At 43.6% G+C, this 20,919-nt stretch overlaps 1 protein-coding gene across 3 annotated transcripts in view; it reads left to right on the forward strand.

Moving 5' to 3' along the window:
- LOC144073475 (forkhead box protein O6-like) overlaps window positions 1-18,224 on the forward strand; it is a 54,459-nt gene extending 36,235 nt beyond the window's left edge. For all 3 annotated transcript variants that reach the window (XM_077599320.1, XM_077599321.1, XM_077599322.1), the window contains one exon: window positions 14,250-18,224. In XM_077599320.1, coding sequence (XP_077455446.1) covers window positions 14,250-15,929 — 1,680 coding nt within the window. In that variant the 3' untranslated portion in view covers window positions 15,930-18,224. The remainder of the gene's footprint in view (window positions 1-14,249) is intronic.
- Window positions 18,225-20,919: the final 2,695 nt, after the last annotated feature.

Below are 20,919 nucleotides of genomic sequence, written 5' to 3' on the forward strand. Positions count from 1 at the left end.
CGACTACATATGCCAGTTTATGTAAATGGGGAAACATTGGCTGGAGTTGCATAGAAAATGATAAGCGGGGTCAAGGATGCCTTGTGCTCAGTGTCATTACTAGGGTTCAAAATGTTGATATGGTGAGAAAAATATTAATCAGGTTTTTAATGAGCCCTTTCTCACCCTGCTGACACTGCTAAGTGGTTTATCAAAGGCTGGATGTACTCTGTCTATAAGGCCAAGTCCTTGATTCTGATTTCATTCTTATCCAGAGGTGCCTTGAGATACAAGTGACCTGACTTATTCGTTGTTATACCGATTTATTTATGCATGGTTTTGGAGTGTGGGAGAAAACCGGAGTACCCGGAGAAAACCCACGCAAGCGGGAGGACGGACCTGGGATCCAACCCAGGGCCCCATAGCTGTCGTGTGCGGTCGATTGGTCGCCGGTCTTTTGGTCGCCGTCTTTTGGTCGCCGTCTTTTGGTCGCCGTCTTTTGGTCGCCCCGACCGCGACAACGGGCGACCAAAAGACCGGCGACCAAAAGACCGATGACCAAAAGACCGGCGACAAAACAAGGTAAAACAACACGGTCTACGCATCAATAAAAGCCAACAATGGCCATGAGCAGTTTCACTGAGCCGACGTGTGAGTGTATAAGAGTTTGTATGTACATGCGTTGTCCCTTTAAGAAGCTACGTCAGTCAGGGTCTTAACAAGTTCTCCAACAAAAAACAATAAAAGTCCGGGAAATTTGGAGCTTTTCTTTAGCCTAATAATTACTAGGGCATTAAGTATGACTAAATAGTAATTCACAGTTTGTATTTAGGGAATTTGAGCAACGATTTAAATGGTAATTATCACTTAGCTTCTGGGCGACCCAAAGACCGGCGACCAAAAGATCGGCGACCAGAAGACCGGCGACCAATCGACCGTGTACCATAGCTGTGAGGTATTAAAGTGGTTTGCTGCGAATCTACGATAAACTCTTTAACTGTAGTATTTCTGGTTTAGAACGTTTGCTTTGCTTGTTCAGCTATTACAAAAATAATGGCGAATCATCCATTTCACTGGTGAAAGATACTTTTAGATATGTTTTGATTTATGACTGCGGTCACAGAACAAATAAGGTTCATTTTTTTCAACACACAACCAAAATAACATTTTCTATTTACATGTTAAAGTAATATGTGTACGTCCCATATTGAGATTGACAGAAAATATGGAAGCACTGAAATTTTGTGCAGATCATGTCCCTTCCGTCACCATCATTCAATGCAACACCAAAATGAGCAAAAATACATACAGAACAAAGACATGATATGTGCCATTTTTTGACCTTGGGTGAATCTTCCACTTCTATTGATTGAAATGAGAAAATCTCATTACTCCATTTGGCCACTGTCAGCAGTAATTTAGTTTATTGGATGATGGACGCACCATAGTATTAACTCATTGGCTGCCAATAGGCCCTTCCAGCTCAGATGGATTGGACGTCAATGGCCGCATGGACAACCAATGAGCAACACAGTCCTTACTTTTGCTCTTATTTGGATTCACAAAGCGTATTTTAGTTTTTAGTTTTGTTTCCTAGTTTTGCTACACTTGCAGAGAATCTCAGATTTGTATTAAAATTGGAAAAGACCTCATTCCAATCTGAAAAATAAGACCCCGCCCCTCAATGCATATCCAAATAATGCCACTTGAGAGAGAAAAAAACCAGGGAATGATGTCACTTGAATCACACAGCGTAAATCTAGCCAAAATGTTCTCATGATGACTATAGAACAACCTCGTATATCATTTTTCAAAGGATGCACCGCTCTGGTGTTGTAACGCGGCTCTTAAAAACGCCACCACATCGTCGTGAATTATCCCCAACCATCCATTTTGTTTTTTACAATTCCTGTCTCGGAACCCGTAAACAAAAGCAGCGGCGGTATTGTCGAGAAGGAGACTCTCATTAGCCGCTCGCTGACTTTAAGGCGCTCGTTTTAGTCCGAGAGGAGACATTTGGCATTTTGACATTTCCCTCATTTTGATGGTGGACTTTAACACACACGCACACGTACACACAATATAGAATTTAACAGAAAAAAGCTTGGGCGCAGCATCAGATTTCGGAAAGATAATGAGTGCAGTCGCTGTGACGGCAAGTCACTTATCATGTTGATCTGAACCTCATTAACGAACCCGCGTTTACCGTAATCTTCGTCATGTATTAAAATCCCCGCTATGACCACAAAAGGACAAATGGGAAAATTGATTAATGGCCTTAGCAGCTTTCTGCAAATTCAAATCAATGACTATACTGGATGAGTTGATAATTTGTTCACCTATTCAACAGCTAATTAAAATAAGTAAAAAAAATAATTACTAGGGATTAAAGAAAATTAATTTTGCAATTTTGTTTCCTCCTAGAAGAAACAAATTTACGTTCCATCCTTTCCCTTGAATAAATCATTCACTTGCTATAATGTCCTCACGTGGGCAAATAAAAAAGACACATTTTGTGCTACTTTACCAGGGGTATAAATCACCATTTTCATTTCGATATGATCCGATATTGAATCTTTTGACAACAATACGATATTTGTCTATTACAAAGTCTTCCATCATTTGATTCAATTCATGGGCCTTTGATCAATTAATACAATATTTAACACAATTAGTTTGAATTCACCTTAGCTGTGAAAAATTACAGAGTCATCAGTTGTTTTTGACAAATTCTTTTGAACACATTTTTTTAATGATGACAGTATCAATGGGTAGTTTACATTTTTATCAATTTCAATTTGTTAGTGCTTCACATCTGGATACAGATAGTAATACTTATTATAAATACACTAGAGACATATAGTAAGACTTAAACTAGTATTTTAACACCGTGTATATTAGATTGGTGGTTCGCATTTTCGCCTCACAGTTCTGAGATCAAGGGTTCAAATCCTGGGCTTGAGCCTTCCTGTGTGGAGTTTGCATGCTCTCGTAAGCTGAGTGTGTGCGCAAATGTTTTTTTGTTTGTCTCATTGTGCCCTACGATTGGCTGACAACCAATTCTGGGTATACCTTACTTACTGCCCATAGGTAGCTAGTATAGTCTCCAACACCCTGAGGCCACATTATGACCAGCAAAAGGTGCCCAAAACACTTTACATTGCTCGTTACAAACAAACTACACAACTCAGTTTTGTCTGCTGACGTGTTATTATGCGACCACTTCAGCCTTTTCAGGGTGGAGCAGAAGAATTCTGTTGATGAAGGTCAAGGTCATTTCACGGCAGACAGGCCCACAGACAAATAGACAAACACACACATGCAGTTTTCCGTGTGGCCTTGGTCGACCTCTGCTTCCCAACAAACTTCCAAGCGGGCGGTCTCCTCTGTTCAAGACCTCCTTTGTTCCTTCGTCCTCTTTTTGTGTGCTTGTGTGTGTGTGTGTGTTTGTGTGGTCACGTGGGGTGGGCCTAATGAAGTTTCGTGGCACCTCATAGCCCGATTAAACTGGTGCCCCCTACCTTTGTACCCTCTTCTCTGCCCCCCGCCCCGTCCTCCTCCACCACCACCTCTGGCGCTGTTTCTCCCCCCCACCCCGAGGGAGCAGGCTGGCAGGGAGCGAGATGGCTGCTATGGCAACAACACGGAACCCTCCTTCTCCCACAGGTCTCCTTAGCAACTAGTAGCTTGGCATTGCGGTAATGAGTGTGCCCGGTGTGCCAGGCTTTGTGTCACGCCGGCGTGTGTGTGTTTTATTCATGCCACTTTAACTTGGAGCGCAAAATTAAGAAGCTTATTTTATTAACACTTAACAAAAACTAGCAGTTGAGTGACTTATCTTTCACCTTCAGTGGATGTGTGCACGCACAAGGTATTGTGTTTTATTACGACATGACGGAATGTGATTAAAGGGGCAATTCAAGGAATTTTTTTGCAGCAACTGAAGGAATTGAAGCAAATGCTGAGAATGGTGTTCATTAAAGTGTGATTTAGGTGTTCGTTGACCTTTTGGAACTTGGGAAATTAGATTGTCATCGTTATAAATGGGATTAAGAGGAGGGGTAAAAAAGGGCATGAAAGGAAAATGTTGATATGACATGCATTGAGGGCAACGCATTCAAACTGGCATCGGGTCTGTTGGCTATAGAAGCAGTGTGATGGTGTCCCTTAGTCATGTTTTTGTTTTTTGTCATGTACCTGTGGCTAAAAAGTGAAGTACTAGTTTGTATTGCTGAAATTTATGTGCCGTCAACATTTGCTCAGTGCGCTGTGGCCCTAAGTCAAGATGTCACAGTAAAAGCGCTGATTTGTAGTACACACTAACATGTTCATACAGTGTTTATTCTTGGATTGTCATGCACATTGAACAGCGTAGCTTTTTATGGTATAGTTGTTGACCTTTACAATGCGAGGAATTACATTCACACCGTTCTGAATGACTGTACATTACGATTAAAACTCAAATAAATGACAAAAACAGCATTAATTTGAGTCTGTATGCAGGTGCAGAGGCTCCATAATCAAATCCACACCGCGTCTGCTGGCTATTAAAGCACTCTGATGTATAAATAATGACGCCTTTGGACACACAGGTGCATAGGCGGACTCGCGAAGGCTCACACGTTCAGTTCCTGCCCATCTTGTTAAGAAAAAACAACAACAAGGCTTATAAAGCATCTTCTCTAAAGCTTCGTGTTGCTTTTTTTGTGAACAAAGGCATGGCAAACCCAGTGGAAAATGTTAGTTTGCTCCCAAGGCACAGAGTGTGTGAAGTGCGAGCAGGCTGCCGGCCCCACAGGTGGCCGAGCCCAAACACCTGTTGTGTGAATCCTCCGTGGGTGGGTGTGAGTTTGGCCTCCCTTGCAGGTATCAGCGTGAAAAAAATAATAATAAAAAAGCAGCTCTGCGTGTCCACCACAACACTTTTTTTTCTGTTTTAACATGCGTGGGCGTCAGATGCGAGGCCCAGATTGTGTCCCCTTTACGCCCACCGGCAACACTCAGCTGTCCCTGGCATTAGCCGAGTGGATTTTCCGATCCCCTGTCCGGGTCTCAGATGCTCCGCTAATCTGTCCGCGTCTATTTTTACCCTCCAAAGCTGTGACGGCCTTCGCCCCGCTGCCGCCGTAGCCGCCGCCCCGATGCCAGCGCTTCCCTTTGGCACCAGGGGCGGGCTTCGCTGACGGCTCGCCAACCGTTGGCTGCAATTAGTGCACAGTCAGGCAGGAATCCCCCACCAACTCCATTACAGGCCCATCTCCACAGCTACTTCCTGATCCAGCGCACAAGCGCGCACGCTTTTGGCTTTCCGTTCTGAGCCTTTTCATAAATGGCACTCCCGCGGTGTTGCAGAATAATGGGGTCGGATATGGAGCACCTTTTGAATCACTCAACTGTACAAACTCGGTCAATTTGAGTACAATGGGAGCCCAGGGAAACCACATTGGGATTTTTTTTTTTTACCTGCTCACATCCGGTGCTGCGATAAGACAGCTGTGAATGTGTCGTGGCCATGTTGTAGATTATTGAATATTCGTCGCTAACAATGAAATTGCCCTCTTTATACAGTGGTAACTTTTTATTCCCCTACCTGTTTAAAGTGGTACTCGGTTTGTAACAGATTTTCTGATTCGTTCAAACTGAATATGAAATATTTTTTTCATGCCACGGCAATAACTACACCCAAAAAAACTATACTGGCTGGCTGTTGGATTAATTCTGATGTGTAATTGCTACTCAAAATGTACCGTTTGTTGGTTTAAGTTACTTTACTTTGGCAACCGCGTCAAATTCATTTGTACAGGAGTTGTAACACACTATGTCATTAACCTATGCTAATGCACTACTTAAGTGATAATTACAGTCAAAATTCTACTGAGTGAGTTTTGGGGCTTATTGAATGCGCAGTGTTCACAAAATGTATTAGGTCCCAAATATCAGTTCAACGCTTTAATGACATTGTGAGCATTGTGCTAACTCGTCATTTTACAAGCTGAGAGGCACTTGAATGAGTTGGTTATTGGACGCCGTTATTACATTTACACACCCTCGTTCAGAAGCGGACACTGTGGGCAAATCCGCTTAAGAAGCATTAAAAGCGATGGCTGTGAAAAGATAGATTTACATATCTGCTGCTTAAGCTGTCTAATAACAGTCATGTGCACTGTGGTTTTGGTGGGAAACTTTCTTTTTAATTGCACCTGGTAAAAAAAAATTGACAGCAGGAAAAGTCCTCTTGAATCTTTTGAATCACATTTTAAAATCAATGTGTCTAATTTTTCACTTTCATTTTTTTTTCTTTTTTATGTTTCTGTGTGGCCTTTGCATTTTCTTCCTATGATTGTGTAATTTTTCCCTTGTTGCCTTAACTTTGTCATATTTTCCTTATTTTCTGTTGCTGATATAAGACAGAGTGGGTAGTTCATGTGATACCCTTCAGATTTAAAAGAGTGTTAAAAAGTGGCAATGTATTATGACAAAATACTGACAGCATAACAGATCTATTGATCTAGATAATATAGATGTTAGCGACCTTACACTGTTCAATTGTAAAAGGCTTCTCGGATCGGATGCTCTATAGCAGGGGTAGGGAACCTATGGCTCGGGAGCCATATGTGGCTCTTTCCATGGGTGCATATGGCTCTCCACTAACCTGTGAGGTCAAATAGGTAAATCACTGGTGAGAAAGCTGAGTCCCGACTGCACAAATAGAGCGTCACTGTGGCGTTGACACTACCTCTAGCACCACTTTAATCATAATTCTGTTTTTTATGACTCTTCTGCATGCATGATAGCATTGATACTGATTTATTAGCAGCATAACAATGTTGTCAAGAGAATTTGGAGAGTTTTTTGTACTTCAAAAGTGGTGAAATGACCCAAAAATAAATCACACATTTTCATGTATTTTTACTTTTCAATTCAGAGTATGGCTCTCAAGGAATAACATTAGAAAATAGGAATTGTTTATGGCTCTCTCTGTCAAAAAGGTTCCCGACCCCTGCTCTATAGGGTTTAAGTTGTGACCGGATGTTTCGTCGAAAGACGTTTGGTCGACGGATTCGCCACCGGACATTTCGTCGAAAGGACGTTTCATCGTTGCGGATTCGCTCGCTCGCCCCGCCCCCGGATTCGCTCGTGTACATGTTTTTCAAACTACGGCCCGCGGGCCATATACGGCCCCTTAGGCTTTTTAATCCGGTCCGCCGGCGTTGTCCAATTTATAGTAAAAATCCATCGACCAAATGTCCGTCGACCAAACGTCTTTCGACGAAATGACCAGGTACCGGTTTATGTCTGGACACATGCCTGCCACTGGCAGCAATTGTCACACTCCATTCTGATTCCATCTGGCCCCCGATGCCCGTAATAGCAGTTTATTCAGTCTGCGTGGCTTGTACGCCGCTTATAAAGGTGAGAGAGTCGTGTGGCAGAGGAGTAACTGTTTCTCACCTCCTAATAGACGACTCGCCTATTTTTAATCTCTTCAATTTGATTGCATTCCAAAAACAGGCCGCCCTGCCCATCTGTCTCTCTTAAAGAAGCCTCCTAAAGGGATTTTAATCATCTCGCTTGGAGCTGCTCAGGCAAATAGCTACATCTCTTGCTTGCTCACACACACACACACACACACACACACACACACACACAACACAACACACATACACACACACACTTGGGCACACACAAACATTCCCCATGTTCTCGCTTCATAGTCTCACTTGTCGCTGGTACAACATATTGTTTTGGCTCTTTTGTGTCATATCTGTGCAACCATTAGGCCCTTTAGACCTCATTCAAGGCTCCCACAGACACCAATCCCCGCCCCGCCCCTTCCCCCCCGACCCTGTCCCTATTTATCCCCTAGATTCTTTATTTCCCTTCAAAGAGGGGGGGACAACGCCAGCCGTGACATCAATCAGGGAAAGCGAATATTTAGCCGACGCTAATTTCCACCAATAGCCCGGAGACAGGCTTAGCTGACAAAACTCATTCCTACCCAGAACAAAACTGTGCCTGTGTTGAGACCCCCCTTGCCCCACCGCGCTCCCTCTCTTCCCTCCGCCGTTCCCCTGATCCCAGCCGCCTTGTGCGCGGGTAAAAACCTCACAATAAACACAGTTAGCGCTTGTGTTAGTTAGTCCCTCTTGATTTAGCCCCATCAAATGAATGCGCGCCATGCAGGGATACCCCTTTTGACCAAGACATAATGGCTCCATTCTGCGTGGAAAAAGGCTGAAGTAATACCAGTGGAGTGTGGCAAGCAGCTCTACCCGCTGCCACTACAAGAGCAGCTGCTGCGTTTCTGCGCGGGGCCTGCCGCGCCACGCCGCTTCGCCCTTGAGCTGGCTTCAATCGGAGCCGAGTGCTTTCTTCCCAGACCTCGGCGCCTCCCGATGAGAGCGTTTGACCTGTTTCCTCTCGCTCCCTCTCGGGTTCTTCTTTGGGGGTGGGTCGAGCGGGGGGCATTTCGAGGGCACCCCTTTGTGTGCCTGGGACAGGGCCCCTAACAGTCCCTCAATTTTCCCCGTCCCTTACCCACCCCTCCATTTACCTCGGAACGCAGCTGCCGCCGTGCCAGTCAGGTTATCCCACACAAATCATTGAACCGGACCTAACCGATCCTTGCCCAAATCACTTGAAGCTATAATATCTGATCATTTGACCTTGAAATTGCAAATTCAACATAACCGGCAGGCCTGGATCAAATTGTTCACCGCGATGCAAGGACTTCCAGACTGTGACGCTTGATTTATGAATTTCTAATTTAGGAGTTTTCCGCGTAACGAGCCGACACCGAGTCAATTTCTGTTTCAAGTTACCTCATCTAGAAAAACACAAAATTGAGTTTGAAGTTGAGTAAGACTATGACTGATAATTTAAATCAATGTTCCGCTGTATTAGTAGTTTAAAGTCCAAATATACCACAACTTGTGATACTTTAATATAACTCCTAACTCATCTAACAGTACCCTTACAAATAATGATCAGATTTTTGGAAAATGTGTGAAAGACTAAAAAAAAAACCAGACTAATCTCAATTTATTAGCAACATAGATCTTCCTGTGCCAGTTGAAATGTATTGCTTGTACGATACGCAATTCCTTTACAAGAATTGCTACTCTCTTACCAGGTCAGGCACCATCGTGAAACATCTTAGAGAATTATGGAAGGAGAGGTGTTCATCCATAGGAAATAAGTCGGTGTATTTGCAATTTTAACAGTTCCTGACTAATTGATGCATTTTACACAGGAGAGAATTGGAAAAATAACGTAACAGAGTCTCTGTATACTTAAATTTACTACTACATTCTTTAACAATCACTACACTGGAACTGTGTAATGATTACTTTTAGTGCTTAGGGTGTTCAAGTGGTGATACAATGTTTATGCTGTTATCTTGTGACACCCACATCCATTGGATTAAGTTTTTGGTTTGTTGAAGAATGCTCGGAAATCAAAACTATGCAATGCAGGACTCACAAGGTCCAACCTCAAATTGTTTCATTCAGTAGTACATAAACAAAAACATGGGCAACGACTTCACCAAGATAGTATTTTCTTTGTTTGTGAATATGTAATTATACTGTCAACAGTCTTAACTACAAATTTAGTTTAAAAAAAATCAATTTTACGGATGCCTCAAGGATATAACAATTTAGTTCGAGAACAAATGCAATGTAAAAAGAGTATTAGTTATATGCTGTAGCTGGATTACATTAGTTACTCAGGCACAAAATGCCCGTTTCGCCATATTTGGGCAAATCTCACCACCCATGTTTTTGCTTCTAGGCTTTTGGTTTGAGTAAGAAGACGCAGATCAGGTAGATTTCTTTATAGCCAAATCAACTATTTGGATGTTTAAACCCTAATGAGAGTTGAAGTTGATCAGACAGTAGAATCTTGTTCACTTTAATTGGCTGCGATTGGTCCTTCTCAATTACCTTATCCGCTTTTACGTTATAGCCATAGTATCCCCTCTTGACCTAATTCACTTGATGTGTGCCGGTCGCCAAGCCATAACAACTACTTTCTTATAACTCTTGTTTTTTTTTGCCCCTCCCCCAAATATTATGGGAGTCGAAAGTGCATCTGTATAGACCCGCCACTGCTTCATTAATTATTTAGAGGTCTTCTCGAAGGCCCGTTGTATTAAAGGGAGGGAATGATTTGAATAGGAAGTAGCTTCCCGGACCCGAGCGTGTGATGTGTGTGTTCCCCTGTCATTGTATGTTTCTGCGGCTTCATTTGTCTGCTGTGGCGAGCCAGGGGGCTGGAGGAAAAATTTCCATTCTATGAATATTTAATACATAATAAAGTTTTTGATTTTATTCTATTCAATCTGAAGGTGGTGAAAATGTGGCAAAGCTAGCTAGCCCCCCTTTTCAAGGACGTAAGGTAACTTGCTCCACTATTGCTGTGCTAGTAGTACTGGAAATTACACTTTTTTCATGTTTTGCCTTGGCTGGCAACTAATACTCAAGTGCAACTTATTTTTTTTTCTCTCTCTGACCACTGACAGCCTGTTTTTTATGTTTTATGTTTTATTTTTTTAAACAATATATTGATCTGAAAAATGGTTAGGTTAACAGATTGCTATTTAGTCTGTTAGTCTCTTTTACTATTGTTACTTTTTGTTTCTTCTTGGTTTTTGATCAACTCAAAAATTGCCGTTTTGAAAATGTGACATGCAGACATTCCTAATTTGCTTTTTTATTTTTGCCCAAGGAGTTATTCACATGATGGGGAACCTTACCCAATTCTTGAGAGAGGTCGCATGGTAATAATTCTGTGTGGAGTTTGCACGTTCATCCCATGTTTACATGGTTTTTGTCCAGGCACTACAGTTTCTTTCCTCTGTTAAAAACATAAATGTTGGGTCACCTGTAGACTCAGTCTATAGGTAAATAGCGCCAACGTTTGTCTATTTGTGCCCTGTGTTTGGCAGCAAACCCGTATTCAAGTAGGTTGCTCACAATCTCTTGCCTCAAGTCAGCTGTGAGAGTTTCCAGCATACCTGTGACCCTGATCTTTAGAAACTGGGTGGATGAATGAAGCCCATTTTTAATGATGTTTACCAAGGGATCGTTCCATTCTACAGAAAGGTTCTATTACTATATATGCAATGTTTCCATTAAATCCATGTGTCTCTGTGCCGCCCACTGCATCCATACTGACCTGGCATGGCTGTGTGTGAGACGCCCAGCTGGGAGTGCCCCTGAATCTACTTGGGATTAGCCCAGGATTGTCTGGGATTACGCTGGGATAGAGAGGGATTAGTAGTGACTGCCTGTTTTGGGGGCGTGAGGGCCATCGTTTGGCCAAATTGCCCCCGCAAGCTCGGTTTTGGGGGGAACGGAAATGAAGCCTGCACTCGCCCTGTGGAAACGGTTGCAAAATGCGTCTTAGTCTCAGATGTTCAAACCAGAAGCTGCAGCGCCAAGAGCTTCAGTGGTTTTGATGACGACGGTCTCAGCTGACCACCGTCCGAAATCTCCCAAATCTCTCTAGCAGGTGGATTCATCAGATAAAGAGGGTTTGGGATGACGGCAAATCCCTCCAAGTTTAGTGTGGCTGCTCTTCCCTCACACGGGGATAAAATTGAGATTTGAATCAGACGGGTCACACAGAGTTTTAGCCTAAAGTGCAAGTGCAGCTCGGCTAGAGTTGGCCCCATTTAGTCTATGATGAGCTCTGGTGGCTTGAAACCATTTTCCACATCTTCACTCTAATGAGGAGCATGTAAAACCAGGTTTATTATGAAGTTCTTTATTAAAATACATCGCAAGTGGCAGTTTTTATACAGATTTTGTACAGTGAATTATGAATAAGGACATTCGGGTACAGTACAGTATGTAACAATAGCAAGACTTCCGAATTAATTTTAATCTTTCATTATTGTATAGTCAGATGATTGTTGCTAAAGATGCATTACAACATTGTTTTTGTGTATGTCAAGTTTAAGTAAGACAGACTTTTCATTCCTTAGGCATTGAAGTAACCAAATTTTGGCACGGGTCTGAACACCCTAACCTGCCTGAATACAGTTGTACAGTCAAGATTACTGTATCTATGTTTTAAGCAGTAAGCAAGTTGAAGAATTCCACACCTTAACTCCTCTGCTTGGCGTGTGCACAATAAATAAGTTACCGTTCAAGTCTGCGACAAAGCAGAGTAGCAAATCACAAGGAAAATGGTGATAACTGGCGAAAACTGCAGGAAGGTTGTTGCAATGATTGATTAAGAAGTTGTGAGGTGACCCATAATTTGTGCTAATTGGGTGAATGTTGGGTTGAGCTAATGGCATTCAAGTGTTTCAAGCTCTTGTTGGCTTCGACTTTCAAAAACGGAACCTCCTACATCGGTATCTTACGCACAGAACGAACCTTGAAACTACTCCCACAGTCCCCCCAGTGAACAGGCACTTATGCAAATGAAGGAGGTGTGATCTGTTTTCAAAAATCATTAAAAGCAGACATTCAAGATTGTGTTCAGTGAGTGATGGCATATGTGTTTCATTTTCAGCATGATGTGATGGGGATGATTTACAGCCGTGTGATAGGTTGAGGGCTAAGATGAGGGGCTTTTTTGGGGGGGAAGTTGGCACATGGAGAAGCCGTCAGTAGCAGGGAGCGGGCGTCCCCTGCGGGCCTTTGCACAGCCGAGATGAAAGGCTGTTTAGTGTTGGAGCAGCGGCATCAAAAGAACCTCTCGCATCCTCCGCCACTCCCCACCCCCACTCTCCTTCCATTCCTCTCTCTCGCTCTCTCTCACACACACGCCACAATATGATATAGTTTTGCTGTTGCACGTTTACCCGGTTGCCATGGCAATGCGCCGCCGGAGGTGTCACAGCGAGATAACCCAAGGAGGCATTCACAGATCACCTGAATTCAGTTCGCCTCCCCATCTCTTCTCTCTTGCTGTGTGTTCTCTGCCAGAATTTGATTTATTTTGTTTCCCTGGCGCGCACTTCGCCTTGAATACAAATAATCTGCGACATAATGGAGATGGTACAAGTGTGCATACCCCTCAATCTCAATAAAACCATTGTAACGCTATATTCCTAAACCGCAGGGGGTGTTTCTTTTTTTATTTTATTTTTTATTTGATGCTTTTCCTACTCCGCCGCCAAACCGCTTGGCAAGCCAACAAAAAGCCAAATTTTGAAGTGAGTGGATCTTTTGAGTATTGGGAAATTCAGAATCCAGCTCCCCTTGAAATGTAAATGATAATATAAAAATTAGATACTGAGTATTACTGAGTCGCTGACTGTACACGCTGCCAGGATAATGGGAGAGTAATTGGTGACACACTGCATAATTGACGGCGGAGCGATTGAAAGCAGACTTGCCAAATGATTGTTGTGGGCACAGAAATGTGAGAAAAAAAGAAATGACACAAAAAAATAAGCACTCAGCCACAAAATAGAAGCAGGGGATTGTGATCGAGACAGAGGAAAATAGAGGCGATGTGAGGAAGGAGATTGGCAGTGGCAATAGATATTGGAAATTGGGATACATCCATTAGCCTTCCTTGCCCCTGGCTCAATCTCCTGATACATCCTCCCATTCAAAGCGCGCGCCAGAGAGCAACGGCTGCTGGCACTAAGCCAGACTGGCACAGACTTCAAACATACAGTAGTACACCCATCCACTGCAGCCCACATCAGGGCCCAGTCTGAATAGAGATGTAGAGGAGGACAGCTAGATTGATGGGAATGAAAGTGGGAGGACTGATGTGCGTGCTGAGAGCCTCTAAAGACAGAGTTGCGGGTCGTTTCAGGTTGGCGGTGGCTGACAGGGTCTAAGCGCCCCATCAGTATTGGCTGTCCTATGAAGGTGTTTGTGTTTTTCACAGTTTTAAGACACAATGACTTGGATTGACACTGATTACACAGAATTATGACTTCAGTAATAACAGATATGAAAGTGACCCAAAGAGGAAGACTCACCATTCAGAATGTTTCAACTTCATTGAAGACGTTCTTCCTTTTTGAAATAACTAGGGCAAAAGGTTATCCAACCTCAGTGGCTGTGACAGACAGGACATTGTTGTAAATTGTTGTAGCATTGTTTAGCATTATACCATATATGACATGAGCTGACTTGTGAAAATGTCATTGGAACTCTTTCTCTTTTGTAAATTCAACAGCGAAATGGCAGAAACTGAAATTCAACACTGTCCAAAGAGGAGCCATATTTTGAAACTTGTCCTTTAGAGTACCTTTATTTGTAACACCCATTTTTTGTTCTTTTCTGTTCCTCCAGAATTCCATTCGTCACAACCTATCCCTACACACACGCTTCATCCGTGTTCAGAATGAGGGCACTGGAAAGAGCTCCTGGTGGATGTTGAACCCTGATGGAGGCAAGATGGGAAAGGCTCCAAGGCGGCGAGCTGTCTCCATGGACAACAACACCAAGTATCTCAAGAGCAAAGGCCGCATTCGAGGCAAGCGGGTCGGTCGTCCTGGAATTGGAGCAGGTTCAACTGTTGTGGGCCTACAAGGCTCCCCGGACCACAGTAGTCCACCTCATAAAGGTCTACCTGGCTCTGGAGGGACCTCTGGTACGGAGAGTGAGTTTGATGCCTGGACTGATCTTCACTCTCGAGCCAGCTCGTCAGCATCTACCCTGAGCGGCCGTCTCTCACCAATCCTGGCAGAAGGGGAACCGGAGGAGCCTGATGAGGGAGGTTTGTCATGTTCCACCTCCCCCCACCTCTACCCGTCGCCCACCGCCTGCTCTCCTTCCATGGGGGCAGGTAACCGCTGTCCTCCCCTTGAGCAATTGCCTCAGCTGACCAACCTGACAGGTGCTATCAGTCTCGATGAACAGCTGATGGAGGACGGCTATCATCACCACCATTCACAGCAGCAACATCAACAGCATCCTTCTGTTGGAAGACACAAGCACCAAACTTCAGTCTACCACTACACTTCTGGAGTGAAAGGTCAGGCGTCCTATGGTACAAGCGGGTACGGAACGACGGGAATGGGAATGATGCGACACCACTCGCCCATGCAAACCATTCAAGAGAACAAGCCAGCAAGATTTTCTGGGACAATGCGAACATATTCCAGCACCAACGCCCTGCAGAGTCTTCTTACAGGCGGGGCAGCCGGGCAGCCCTACTGCCCAAAGGAAATGATGCTGGGTCTAAAGAGAGAGGGCCATACATTGATGTCCTGTAACGGCTCCAATCCTCACCACACCCGCCACCACATCAATCACCAGAACGGACATGGTCAGAGTCACAATGGACATCACAGTCATAGCCAGAACAGAACTCACAGCCATACGCCTGCTCATAATCACAACCCATCTCACAGCCTCAGCCACAATGGCATCAGCCATAACCACACATCCCGGGTGCCACCGCTGAACCCGTGTGGCAATGGTAACCCACTGCAGACCTACAGTCACAAATCCCCTTACTTGTACAGCCCTCCATCACACGCCCACCTTCCGGCGTCAACAACCCTACCCCCCAACCCGGCGGGGATGCTCGGCATGCCCCAGGACTCCTGCCATTTGGCTACCGCGCCGCATCCTCACCCTCGTCACAACCATTACCCCGACCTACAACACCAAGCCATGGTGAACGGACCATTCCACCACGGTCAGGGTATGGTTGGTACCAACGGCACTGGGGGATACCACCACGGTTATCACCAACCCCATCCGCACGAGAGACTTCCCGCTGACCTGGACATTGACATGTTCCAGGGCAGCTTGGACTGTGACGTGGAGTCCATCCTCCTCCATGACATCATGGACTCTGGAGAGGAGATGGACTTCAACTTTGACTGCTCCCTCGCCCAAGGGGTGGGCATCGGAATGGGAATGGGGATGGGTGTGACCATGGGTATGGGTATGGGTATGGGAATGAGCGGACTGGCCGTTCCGCAGCAAACCCACACCAACCAGAGCTGGGTGCCTGGCTAAATGCTGGGATGACCCACCTGGTACCCACAAAAGAACAATCTTACCCATAAAGCACTGTGCTCAACTGTGGCATTCCTGACTTGACACAGAGACTAAACGACCATGTCTTTCTTTGTTGTCTGTCACCCTTTTTCTCTTTTTGGTCCCTCTGAGATCTAGCTCTTGTCTCATTTGATATTTCCTCATATCAGCTATATGTGATGACAATCTCTTAGCATCATTGCTTCTCATCTACCATGAGATTTGAACTCTCAAGGCACTTTATCGCAAGCGTGTTCACGAAGCAGCTCTTGCAGAACCCTGCATGTTTTGTGAGTTGATAAACTGTCAAAATTCAAACTCAAACAGGACCCATAATGAGTCAGAGTCAGAAGTAGAGACCAAATATAAAATCCCCTAGCTGCATTATGACTGCATCACGTTAACGCAAAAATCTTTGCAAAAACTCAATAAATGCAAATCAATTTTTGATCCGGAACCGTTTTTCTGCTAATGAAATTCATGCTCATGAGAACCAATCAATTCTCGCCAATGTCTTAGCGCGGCGTTTCTGTTATTTATGGCCTCATACATCCAGACCTTGGCACTTTGACTCATCTGTTGGATGCGATGTTTAGTTAATGTCCTCTTGCCATTCGGCCAAGGCGTGTTGTCACTACATCACCAAATGGATTCTATCATTACTCGCTTGCATGCAATTTGGTGAATTAAAAACTTGTATCACCTTGTCTCACCTGAGCTTCTGGAGGTACTCGCTCTCTCGCTCTTTCTCGCTCTTGTCCTACTGTCTGGAAGTGGCTCTCTCTCCTTGCCTGCCAGTGGAGACAAAGTGGCCATTACTCACGGCGAGCCATTAATGGGGCTTGATTGAAATTCAGCATCTTGCTTTTAATCTCCAAAGTGATGCGGCAGCGATGCGTCATTATTGAGAAGCTAACACATTGTCCTCCCATATCTCACCCGAGGTGGGGGAGTCGAGATGGGTGGTGAAAACCAAGATGAAACAGAGGGATGCCAATGTCACCGTCCACTTTGGGCAAATGTAAAAGAAGTCTGGCCTTAAACTGAAAACATGTTTACAAATCATTTTTGGGTGATTCGAGGGACAAACGGACACTTTTTCCCCACACTACTGTCTCAGCAAATTAGCGCATCAAAGGCTGAACAAAAGAGCCATGGTTTATCTATTTATCTGTCCCTTTCAAAATGTATGGCTACGTCACTGCCAGTGCCACCGCCAGTCTTTGCAGCGACAATTTGCTTCTAATACTAAATTCCCAGCTTCACACCCTTTTTTTTTATGCCCAGCATGTCCCACTCCCATCTCATATCAATCGGTACTTGACACGTAAAACCGAAAGATAGGAAATGGCCAGTGTGAACTGGGGTAGATTTGATAAGAAGCCGGCTAAGCCATCCACACACTCCCCACCCCCGGCCCCCATTTTTTTTCCCGTGTGTTTATTCTGTTGTTGTGTAGTTGTCGTTGTGTCGTTGCTAATTCTAAGGACCAACAGCGCTGACGTATTAGCACTGAGGAAACTCTTGTCGGTGAAATGATGTCGGTAGTAGTGCAAGTGTGACCTTCTTCCCAGACTACGGTCGGTCGCCCGCCCGCCCACGTGTGCCATGCTCAATTGTCTGTGTTTGTGATTTGGGGCTGAGGGGTTGGAGTGTGTGTGTGTGGTGGAGAATAAGGAACAGGGGGAAGGGAGGTAGGGTCCTGAAGCTTCTTTATCATTGCCCTTGAGAGAGTTATGGTTCATGCTTCTTCTTCTTTGGGTCCTCCAAGAAGATTCCCGCAGCATTTCGGCCTGACGACAAAAACAAAAGATGGGTTAGGGGTGAAGTCATTGATGCAGCCAAAGTTCAAACATGGCAGAGACTATAAGACATGCTGGTGGACGAGGTGTGGAGTTGAGTAAGCAAAATGGGTCAGTCGCGTTTTTCGAACGAGCGACACACTTCTATCCGAGAAGAGAGCTATATGCGATGTCTAATTTTCCTATATTTATTTATGAAAGAGATTGGAATCCTAATTGTGGTAGTTGTTCGAGTCAACGCCTGTACACTCCTATCCTTCTCCTCCCTCCTGTTTTTTAAGATGTCTACCCCGCCCTCTTCTTTCCTGTTTTACTTACATTTATTTTGTACAAAATCTATATATTAAGAATATTGTAAAATAGTTTTTAAAAAAAATCTCAAAAGAATATCAGTTTGTTGTCTATTTCTTTTTTTTTCAAGAGAATGTATCTCATCATCTGGTGACTGTTAAATAAATGCATTTAAAATAAAGACCTCCATTCTGTTTGTCATTACTGTCAGAACATACACATAAAAAAGTCCTCTATAGGAAGATGAAAAAAAAAAAGTTATATTTTAGCTTTTCATTTCTTCAAGTGGACATGTTAAATTATTCACAATATGCAATTTCTTTTATGTGCTCAAGCAGTAAAACTAATTCATTCATTCATTTTCTGTACCGCAGATGATCACAAGAGTAGCGGGGGTGCTGGAGCCTATCCCTGCCCACTGTGGGCAACCTTTGTCTTTGGGTTTGCAGTGTTGTGATGATGGGAATGAGAATTGTGAGGATCTGGGAGCATCGTTTGTTATTCAGCCTGCATGTGAAAAATGCTGTAAGTGCATGTGTGACGTACTATATGTAGGAGCCTGCCAGTGTGTATGTGTGACAGACACAGGCACGCACTTAAACGCACACACAACACACACAAAAACAAGCAGCCAGATTGTCAGTGTCGTAGTAATAGGTGTGTGTCATGAGGCTCGTTATGGCCCACGAAGACAGGATAGGTTGGCCACAGCTGTCCCGCTCCCACTGGAGGTGTTTTTGCAGGAGGAGTGAGCAGCACTACAGCGGCATACTGTCAAGCCCCAGGGGGACCACCGGCACACAGTGGTGGACCGTCAGGGCCTGCAAGGCCTTCTCTGCTGGCGTAAAAAAAATATCTGAATCACAGACTGATGTTAATTACATTTTGTCCATGAATCAAATAATTACAAATTGTCTTTCAGCATCCTTTCATTGATTTTCACCTGGTTGCGCTGCTTCCAGGTTCATTTCAATGGGAAACGTTCGCTCGAGTTACGAAAAGCTCGACATACGATCTCAGTCTCGGAACGGATTACGATCGTATGTCAAGGTACCACTGTATCCTAAATAATATTTCAATTGTATGAGGTTAATATTGATGCTTTTTACGTGTCACAGCTGTAGCTGCAGTAAAGGTTTTATAGCCATAAAATAGGGTTGAAGGTTGGATTGATTCAGACGTTGCAATACTGAAGGCTTATTTGTAAAATGCAAAAAAAGATAAACACAAAAAATACTACATTGTTTTCATAATAACGTGCATTAGAATAATTGTTTTCATAATAACGTGCATTAGAATAATGTTTTTCATAATAAAGTGTATATTAGAATAATACACTTTATTATGAAAACTATTTCCTGTGCGTCTATTTTTAATAGGCGTGGCCGAGGTCAGAGTTCAAATCGACGTCTTCAAAATGGCGGATGAGCCACAAGCTCGGTTGGCAGCTGTAGAGCAGCTCAGAAGTGACGATTTACCGAAGAAAAACCTGATAAACTTCTTACAGGACAATGCAGCGCATTCGGTACGTTGTCATTTGGGGATTTCGAAACCCCAGTTCTCATTTTAAGAGTGCTTTTTGACGAGAGCATGCTTCCTTCGCGTGCTGTCGCCCCACGTGGATGCAGACAAACAAATGTTTGCAAACAAGTTAGCTACATTGTGTTGCCTGTATCTCTTTATGTTTAAAAAGAAATCATTCCATTGTGTGTTTCAGTTCCTCAACGAGCACGGACTGCTGGGAAACATCAAGAATGTGTCCAAAACGACCAAAAACGACCAACTTGTCGACGCCATATCGAGCTGTTGGTCATCAAAGTGAGTCGTTTTTTTTAAATACTGGTTTCTATTTTCTCTCTCCGTGTAATAATTAATGTCAGCGTTCAATGCTTTGCTCGATTAGCTTGTATTCCATTATGATACATTCAAATTCTGAATGAAAACACACTAACTGATCTGGTGTTGTTTTTTAATAGCAAGAACTTGTGTGGATAACTCACATAAGTGCCATCAGTGGTGTAAGAAATAAACGGTACACTTATAGAATATATACCAGTGGTTCTTAACCTTGTTGGTCGAACCCTACTTTAATGTGAAATAAACTGCTTTTTTTTTCTCCCCATTGAATTCTAGACGAATGAATTCCTCGCAGCACTGATTGGCCAAGCAATGTCACGTGATCATCTACAGCAAGTAATGGTCAAGCAGGGCATGTTATCGTGAATAGACATGATGAATCGATGTCTTAACCTCCACCGAACCCTTAGATTTCAATTGAACCCAGGTTAAGAACAACAGATATCTACCTTTACTCTGGCCTTGGACCTTTTCATTTTTAGTTTTAAGTGTTTTTGACAAAACCCAAGTGAGACAGACATTGATTCAGCAGTAGCGTGGGGGTCATTTTTGACTCAACTTTAAACATATGGTAAAATAACTTTTTCCTCAGTGTAAAAAGAGAAAACGGAAGCAATGATAGCTTTATGGGATTTAAAAAAAAAATATTAATGAATTTGAAATGATTGCCTGAAAATCTCACCCAGGATGAAATAACATGGGAAATGAATGTGGGTCATTAGTGCATCAAAATGGTTAAATAAGCAATTTCATAATCATGCTGTGGTGTTTTGTAGATGTTTAAAGCCACGGAGACGGTGAAGTTGAAAGCTGTCAAAATCGACGAGAAGACCAAAGAAATCAAGGCAGAAGTTGTGGATGAGGTAGGACCTGTTTCAGGTTATTTTATTTTATATTTTCATGTCATGTGTACTAAACCTACTTGTTTTGTATCTTGCTTCTTTTAAGGGTCCACCCAAGTTTACCAAATCAACTCTAAAGAAAGGATGACATGGTGAATGGCAGTCTTTGACACCGAC

This window comes from Stigmatopora argus, chromosome 4 (genome assembly GCF_051989625.1).
Source record: "Stigmatopora argus isolate UIUO_Sarg chromosome 4, RoL_Sarg_1.0, whole genome shotgun sequence".
NCBI classification, from domain to species: Eukaryota; Metazoa; Chordata; class Actinopteri; order Syngnathiformes; family Syngnathidae; genus Stigmatopora; species Stigmatopora argus.